The 8692-nt window shown below is 36.8% G+C and overlaps 1 protein-coding gene across 3 annotated transcripts; it reads right to left on the bottom strand.

Moving 5' to 3' along the window:
- Positions 1-665: 665 nt before the first annotated feature.
- On the bottom strand, positions 666-8441 carry LOC112799947 (protein WHAT'S THIS FACTOR 1 homolog, chloroplastic). 3 transcript variants are annotated; one of them, XR_003201283.3, is made up of 3 exons: positions 8030-8441; positions 7039-7567; positions 666-3128 (listed from the first exon to the last, which is right to left on the bottom strand). XR_003201283.3 is itself a non-coding variant. In XM_072196345.1 (3 exons), the coding sequence occupies exon 2, from the start codon at positions 5870-5872 to the stop codon at positions 4547-4549; it is 1326 nt and encodes a 441-aa protein (XP_072052446.1). In that variant the 5' UTR covers positions 5873-5972; positions 7039-7352; the 3' UTR covers positions 2561-3128; positions 4533-4546. The 3 variants fall into 3 exon arrangements, 1 of the variants encoding a protein (XP_072052446.1); XM_072196345.1 differs by lacking the exon at positions 8030-8441 and adding an exon at positions 4533-5972 and having other exon boundaries at positions 2561-3128; positions 7039-7352; XR_003201284.3 differs by lacking the exon at positions 666-3128 and adding an exon at positions 6130-6584 and having other exon boundaries at positions 8030-8388.
- Between the last annotated feature and the right edge of the window lie 251 nt (positions 8442-8692).

Genomic DNA, 8692 nt, shown 5'->3' with positions numbered 1-8692 from the left:
TATAAAATTTAAAATACAAATGACAATAATTTTATAATAATTTAATTATTTTTATTATTTTATGTAAAAAAAGTTATTTATTAAGGTCTAAAAAATAATATTAAAATTAATACCATAAAAAATACTTTAAATTTAATATTATGAAGAAAAAATAAGAGAAATTTATATAAAGACTAATTTGATTAATTTTTAAAATTTTAAAGACGAAAATAACTTACGTCTAAATTTTTAGAAACTATTTTGATTATGAATAAGTTTTATACACGAAACTATTTTGATTATTAATAACTTTTTTACACGTCAAGTGACACATGACATACTAGGTGTCACTAACCTAATTTGTCAATCAATCATCTTGTAACACGTAGCATTAACCTACCACGTCATCATGCCATTATTATCTAACTAACAAAATGACCAATTTGACTTATGTTTTATTTTTTAAGGACTAATATAACTAAAAAGATCTTTTAAAAACTAATTTAAATAATGAGTAATCTTTCAGGAACGAATTTCACTATTAACTCTAAAAATGTGGATTTAAGTGTCACATTTCAACACCACACTTTCGAGGAGAGGTTTACAAAGAGGGGATTTCTCCTTTGGGAGGCTAATTGATTAAACTTTTGAATCTTTGTAAAGTCAAATCCATCAAGGAGGAGGAGTGTTAAGTAAAATATCAACAGAATTCAATGACACAAAAAATTACAAGCAGCAACGTGTATACTGTATATCAATTACAATTGTGCATGACAATCTACTTAGCCAAAGATATCAAAACTGTATCTGTCAATTTCCTTGTACATTTTACTTGTCTATGATGGTCGTCAAAACAAAGGAATGCAGGAACATGCTTTTTTATATAGAGGAGGTAACAGGATGAGGCATGTTTGAATTCACTTTGTGGGACCCTTTCTCTTGTTTGTCTGCTACAATAGATCTCCTCATCAACACAGTTCAAAACAAGACATGATGATGCAAATTCACCATCCCTTGGAACCAAGCATCCTTGACCCTTGACCCTTTAAAAGATTCCAGGATTTGAAGCACTCAACGAAGATACCAAAACAAAAGCATTAACGTCACAGATTACATAAATTATTCAAAGGAACATGCTTTTCAATTCCAGGGAAGAAGAGATCAAAAGGTATTGAAATATTTGGAATGTCAAACATCACATCAATTCAGATGAATCAAACATAAACAATGCCTTAGTGAGAGAGACAGGTCAGAAATTAACTCCATGATATGTGGCAAATTGTATGACAATGGCAAGACATCATGCTTATATATTGACCAAGTGTACCAAAATATATGCGAAACGATTATCAGAATAATCAACCAGAATAATCAACCAGAAAGTAAATAAAAACAAGAAAATACAACAGATACAAAAAAAAACCTTATCCAAACACGTGCAAAAATTTTATCCTGGTTTCTAAAAAAATTCCTAATATAGTACAGATTAATCAAGTGCAAAATAACAGGATATGTAGATAATCAAAACTTAATCTGATAGTTAGAAGTTGAAAAACTTACACCAAGAATTATTTTCCTATTTTCCTATATGTTTTGGAAAACCAAAACAACATATGAAGCGCAGGTACAAGTAATTACACAAGAATCATTTAATACTTCTTAGGGAATAAAGCACTTCTTTTTGGTCAAATGTTCCTTTAGCAAAATTCAATCATTTGATCTTTTTGAAGCTAAATAAGCAAACAAAAACACAACATATGGCGAAAGATTTAGACAAAAAAAGATAAATAAAGAAAAGAAGAATGAAGACATCATAGAACATGTGAACAATGAGCACTCAAGCAATCCTAAATTTCTTTGTCAAATTAGATCCCTCAATGGCTATAGGTATATAACATACAAAGGGAGACAGAGAACATGAATGATGTATCACCATTAAGGAAAGTAATGAAATCCATCACTGGGTTGTATGTGACCAATAGCAAACTAGTACAATAATAGTTTGAAAAAAAAAAAATAGTAGTATGACACAATAACAAGCTAATAAAATTATTTTAAATGAGAATGCTAGCAATGCCCTCAGATTTCAGTGACTAGCACTTTGCCAATATCCATAAAAGCCTCTCAACATCCATCAAGGTGGGTGAACACAGCACCGCAACCTCCACCATCTCTATCCACTGCCAGTTGTGATGCCAATAATAATAATAATAATAATAATAATAATAATAGCAAGTTGTGGTAACAGTGAAGAGGATGGAATAGAAGGAGAAGAAGAAGAAGAAGACGAACAACACAACAAAAGCAGCAGCTTACTTAATGATGGAAGTTGGAACAGAGGAAAGGGATGGAGAGGCTTTGCATCATGTCCAAATATTACATCACTGGGCACATCAAAAAGTGGTTATTACATCGGGTAGAATGATGGAAAATTTTGTTATTTAAACGATGCATCAAATATTTCATCTGGACAAAATATAGCTTTTAAAAGATGCATCAAATATAGTTTTTAGAAGAACAAATAAATGAGACATGTAGATATACTCACCAATAAACACTTAAATCAAACTGAACCTATAGCTGATGCATCTGAATTACTCATAGTCCAAGTTTGAAACTATTGCTTATTTAAGCATCCACACAACATAAACCACTAATTCACAAATGTGGTATAAGCATATTCGATAAACAAGCTAATGTTATGGAATATTGACTGTATAAGCATAAGGCCATGGCAAAAAAGGACTAATAACTATGCAAATGAGCAGTTCCAAAAAAAGAACAAAACAATGCATCCAGCCATGATGATCAGGTCAGAGTAAAGAAAAACAAGAGTCATAAGAGCAATGCACAATTTTCTGATATTATGCTCTCATGAAGGCTCTTTAAAGGAAAATGATTTTGCACCCGGTTAATTTTCGGGTGGTTGGGAGGTGAGATAAAAATAGAACACAACCCTCGGATTTCATGGCCAAGAGCAAATTCATATACAGCTTTTGCAGCAAGCTTTATCCACATCCTTTGTGCACAATTTACAACCAGCAGTGAGGATCATGATGACGATGCAGACAAAGGTGGTGGTGGTTCACATCCAGTTATAAACAAAGCCATGAAACCATTCAGCAGTCAGTTTCTTGTTTGTTCTGTCACTGGGCAGGAGGACAAACAATGTCAATATAAAAAATGAAGTGTAAAATAGAAGGATAGACATGCACATCACTTTACAACAACAAGAAATGAAATCAATAACAAAGAGATAGATAGCAAAACGGAACCTTCAATTATACAGCCACTTAACCAGAAAAAGTGAATACACAGCCCTGAGGTTTAATACCTACAAATAAACTACTGCTTTTTCCCACCGGTTTCATTCATAGCCTTCAAGCACCATCTGGAAGATACATAATAATTCATATATATATATTTATACACACGTGCGGCATATGCGTGCGCACCCCCCCCCCCCCCCAAGAATAGGATTAAGTGAGTGTGAGTGAGCAAGTGAGCGAGCAAGAGCCAGAGAGAGAGAGATGGTGGAAGGCAAGTGATGAACTTAACACCACAACAAAACTGCTCAATACATTTTGAATTGTGCATCATTGGGCAATCACCGCTGACCATTATCCAAAGAAAATAACAAAGAATATCGGAAGATAAGGTTTTCTTTTTTAACTCAACAGCAACTATGAAGAGAAGGGACGCAGGTATCTTATATTAGAGTTATGTGCGTTTTAACTGGACTATGCGCTCAGTCTCTCTTCTAGTATATACAAAGTACAGCTTACACATGCCGTTGAATCATCAGCAATGAGGCATAAAGTAAACACAACCCAGCCAAACCAAAATTTAATTCAGAAAACCAGTTCCAAAAGTCAAATTGCCAATTTAAGGCACCATATCAAACCAAAAACAAAAGTTCAATCCATATGGGCGACCTTGTGTATGTATGCATACGTAGCAGGGAGGGAAGGGTAAAATAATACGGCTGGAAGTGAGCCGAGCTAAGCCGAGCTAGACCAAGTTCAAGCTCGGCTCACAAAAATTGAGCTTGGCTCATGGCTCGGCTCATTAACAATCGAGCCTATTTCTTAAGCTCAAGCTCGGCTCATCAAAAGCTCACGAGCTGGCTCGAGCTCACGAGCTAGCTCAAATAATAATAACATAATCTATAATTCTATATCAATAAATTATAACTTATATATTTTAAAATATTTAAAAAGATCAATTTTATATATTGTTTATCTATCAATAAATTATTATAATTATTAATACACATCCTATATGCATTTAATCTATATTTTTAATATTATATATATTCATATGAAACAGTAATATATGAAACAGTAATATCCAAGCTCAAGCTCGACTTATTTAATTTATGAGTTCAATTCCAGGCTCAAGCTTGGTTCACCAGCTCACGAGTTTAGCTTATCGAGCTATTAACGAGTCGAGCTCGAGCTGGCTCATGAGCTGGCTTGACTCACTTCCAGCCCTTCAAGGGTTAATATCAAATTTATATAAACCAAATACGCAAACTAGACTATCACACTCACACCGTCTCAGAATTTCATGAAGTATCATCATCAAACAGAACTTTATAAAACCGTTTCCTTTCCTCTGGGTCAAACAAACCTCCCAGCTTGTTGTCTCCATCCTCATCATCATCTGAGTCAGCATTTTCACTTCTCCTCCTCCTACACTTTACTTCATCTACTCTAGCCAAAGGAACACCTTTCTTCCTCCTCTTCTCCATATTTATGTGGCGCCGCCTCTGATTGTACTCATGAAGCCCCTCCTGCATCAGTTCCCCAAATTTCTCCTTCACAACAACCAGAGGATCCTTTTCGACAAGTTTAGACCCAACATACGCCTCCCTAAGAAGAACTGTGTAAATCTGATACTTGTTGGAAACATAGAAAATCCCAGGGTGCTTGAGCAACAACACATTCAACCTATCAGGCAAAGCAAACTCCCTCCTAAAATGACCCAACTTCACTATTGAGGATTTCTTCCAAAGAGTCAAAGACAACACCTCATGTACCAATCCCACATTCCTCTTCTCCATCTCTTTCGACCCTTCCACCAATTCCCTGGGGTCCACGTAAGGCGAAAAGTAAGGAACCAAATCGAATTCACGAAATCTCTCCCATGATTTCACCCAACTGAAAGGCAAAGAACACGAGAACGTTGGCCTTATATTGCCGCTCCTCCTGGCCGCAGTCTCCACTGTGGATACAGCAAATTGAGGGTCCCAGTGAACCAATTCAATCTCCATAGAGCTCTTCCTCCCGCCCTCGTTAACAACACGAAACAAATTCGGGTACTTTGCAACAATCCTAACTATATAATCATCGGGAAACCCTAAATTCCTTTTCAGCTCATTGATTTTCAGAACATTAATCCTCTTGTTGACACTCATCATAAGTAATTTTGCTAACCTGCAAACAAAAGCATTTTCTTGAGACTCCCTAACAGATTCCTCCTCTTCAACGAGGCTCATCATGCGCTTGGAGAGGTGACAGCAGTGTTCCTCACTGGTGAAAGTAACGTTGAAGCAGGAAGGGTACTTGTGGAGCCAGTTGAGGGCTTTGCCTTTGAGGTCAAGGGTTTTGAACTTCTTCTGAAGGAATGCAATGGGGATCTCTTGGTTTGGATGGCGGAGGATGATGTTCTTGATCTGGTTGTTGACAATCCAACGGCGGTTGCGGGAGAGTGCAGATTCGAGGTCTGGATCCTTCTTCATGGACCACAGGGAGAAGGTTCGGTAGAGAATAGAAAGGCATTGTGGTTGTTGTAAAGACAGAATCGTAGGACCACGATGATGAATTCGTCTTGTGAGCATGGGATTTGGTCTATTGAGACGAAAAAGAATGTGACAAATGGTTCGAAACATAGTTGTAAGAACCAAACAGGTAATCGGACCGATCAGACTATTGGATTACTGGTTTATTGGTTCAACCGATAAATTACTGGTTGAACTGGTAAAACCAGTCCTACGTAAATAAAAAATATAAAATAGTCAAAAACTTAAAATTAAAATTTGAAATACATATCTTTACTAATATTTTAACATTTTATGAAGAATCAAGTCTCAAATCCCAAAATAAACTAATACAAAAGATAGACATAAAATTAGTTAGCACTACTACAGATCTACAATAGTATCTTAATTTGACACAAATAATAATCTATGAACTATATCCAAAGAATAATTTCAAAGTCTGGGTATCTTTATTCATCTAAAACATGTGGAACGGCAATATAAAATCAGCAGCTATTAGAAATTCACATAATCTATCTCCTATCCAACAATATAAATTAGGAAGCTTAGCAAGTATACCACTGTACTTTCATGGAATACTAATCTTCTGATATTTATGACCATAGAGACTAATATTAAAAGATTAATGTGGTCCAGATCTAGTGTAGAAAAAATATGGTGGGCATGATTTTTTGGAAGTCCACGATTGGCCTGCAACAGGTCTCTATTTGTGTAATTTTTGTTCAGCAAGTTCTTTAGTGAGCAGTTAGCCGAGCCGATGAATCTCCTCTACATCCTACCATATTTGTCACCTTACAACAAAAATGGAACAATCTAAGATCCCCTGCAAGAGGAGATGAACAATCATTACTCTTCATTTAATCTTACCTTGCATTCCAAATCACATTCTTCATTCAATCCTAATTTCCATTCCAAATGCGTACCTACTTCATTTTCTGCTAAAATGTTTTCGATCCACAATATCCATAATTTCAACTCAAGCCTACTTTAAATCCTCTCCTCTCAATTCTCATCAACTGAACAAACACCACTTCAAATGCTCAAACCATTCTTTCTAACAATTAAAATGGCAATGTCACAATCTTACTCTCCTTAATTTTCCTATAAATTGAAAATTAACAGCAACAGTACAGCACAATGACAGCAACAAAAATAACCATAAACACCAATCATCATAAAAAAAAAAAAACAGCAATCCACCATTCACAGCAACATCATTAATCAATCACTCACTTAATCAACTTGTAACTCAATAACTGAATAACTAAAAAAAATACCTGATAGCTGATGCACCGAGCTGCAGAACGCGGCAGAGAAGAGAGAAACCAAGCTGTCACGGCGAAGCAGTGACTGGCGACGGGGAGGCAGCAGTGACGGCAAGCCACGCCGGACGAGGACGCGACGACAACAACGAGGGACGCACAGAGACGCGACGACGCAGGGCAGGCGAGCCAATAACGGAGGCGTCGACGCAACGACGGAGACGCAGAGGAGCCGGCGAGACGAGGCAGCGGAGCCGGGGATTGTAAGTCTGAGAGAGAGAGACACTTGCCCTCTTCACTTCTAACTCGAGGGACAGGGAGGATTCACTTCTGAGGACTAGGTTAGCTAGGGTTATTTTTCAAAAAAACATTGAACCGGTCCAGTTATAAAACCACCGGTTCGCTGATTTTACTAAAACCAATCGGTCCAAACCGGTTAACACTGGTTCTTTTCCTTTTGTGGTCCAAAATCTTAATCGGATCAAACTTATGTCCAGTTCACCAGTTTCCGGTCCAACCGGCTAATTCGATCCGGTTCCTGCAACTATAGTTTGAAGTCGCGTTAGGGTTCATCGTGGTTCAGAACCAATTCCAATTAGGCAATTAACAATCACATTATAGTCTATTTAATAATTAACAATCAATTCTAAAAATGGTGCATCCCTGTTAATTTTATTTGCAGAATCATAATATCATAACCACAGTAAAACTGACAAACTAAATACCAATCTCCAAACATTTTCTTTCCAATTCAAAATTAGCAAACCAACACAAAATCAACAATCGGCAGAATAACTAACTTAGTAATTAGCAAGCTTTCCATTCAACAAATTGGTAAATTCAAGTCTCATCATAAATTCATAACCAAACAATTAGTCAATTACATTACATACCTAAGAGATCAGAATTAACAAATACACAAAATTAACTAAATTAACCAAATCATATTTTTTGTTATGAACAACAGATTAAAAACAAAAAAAGTAAGCAAGAACAATTAAATAACCTTCGGTTGGTCTTCCAACGAGCAGAGTATAAAGGAGAAGGAGCAAGAATGTGATACGGAGAAGCTGGCAGCACTGCGACAGTCCTTCTCCTTATGTTTACAATGGGGAGAACTGGTAGAATATGAGGGATATGGAGCAAGACTGCTAGCGACGAGTACGCGAGGGACGACAAAGCTCGAGCAGAGACGTGAGGAGGGAGAGAGGCGAGGGAGGCGCGAGCAGTCGAGATCAGACAGAGGAAAGAGGCTAGACGCGAGCGCACAATGTGGAGGATCCAATGAGAGGCGCGACAACGGCGGTGAGCATGTGGTGGTGAACCGTAGTAAGCTCCCAACTCTACCTCTGTCAAGAGAGTGTGAATGAGTGAGAAAGCTGGGATCTGGGGCCTGGGGATAGGGCTAGGCTTCGTTCAGCAAGGGTCTTTTTTTTAACCAGTTTTGTTCCTTGTGCAATCCAATGCTCAACTTAGACCGGCCAAGGGCCCGGATCACTAGTTTTAAATTTTAGTCTGACTGCCTGAGTCAGTCCGATTTTTTCAACTATAGTTATCAGAACTAAATCGTTAATCGAAGTGGTCAAATTATTAGGTCATTAGATTACTAATTTAACTGGTAGATCATAAATTGAACCGATTGACTCGATCATAATTAATAATTATATAA

Source organism: Arachis hypogaea, chromosome 1 (assembly GCF_003086295.3).
Source record: "Arachis hypogaea cultivar Tifrunner chromosome 1, arahy.Tifrunner.gnm2.J5K5, whole genome shotgun sequence".
Taxonomy (NCBI): domain Eukaryota; kingdom Viridiplantae; phylum Streptophyta; class Magnoliopsida; order Fabales; family Fabaceae; genus Arachis; species Arachis hypogaea.
Note: the sequence above shows the minus strand (reverse complement) of the source record. Positions and strands in the feature narration are given on the sequence as shown.

Excerpts from the sequence above, each read along its gene's own strand:
- LOC112799947 (XM_072196345.1), bottom strand. The coding sequence starts at position 5,872 with ATGTTTCGAACCATTTGTCACATTCTTTTTCGTCTCAATAGACCAAAT.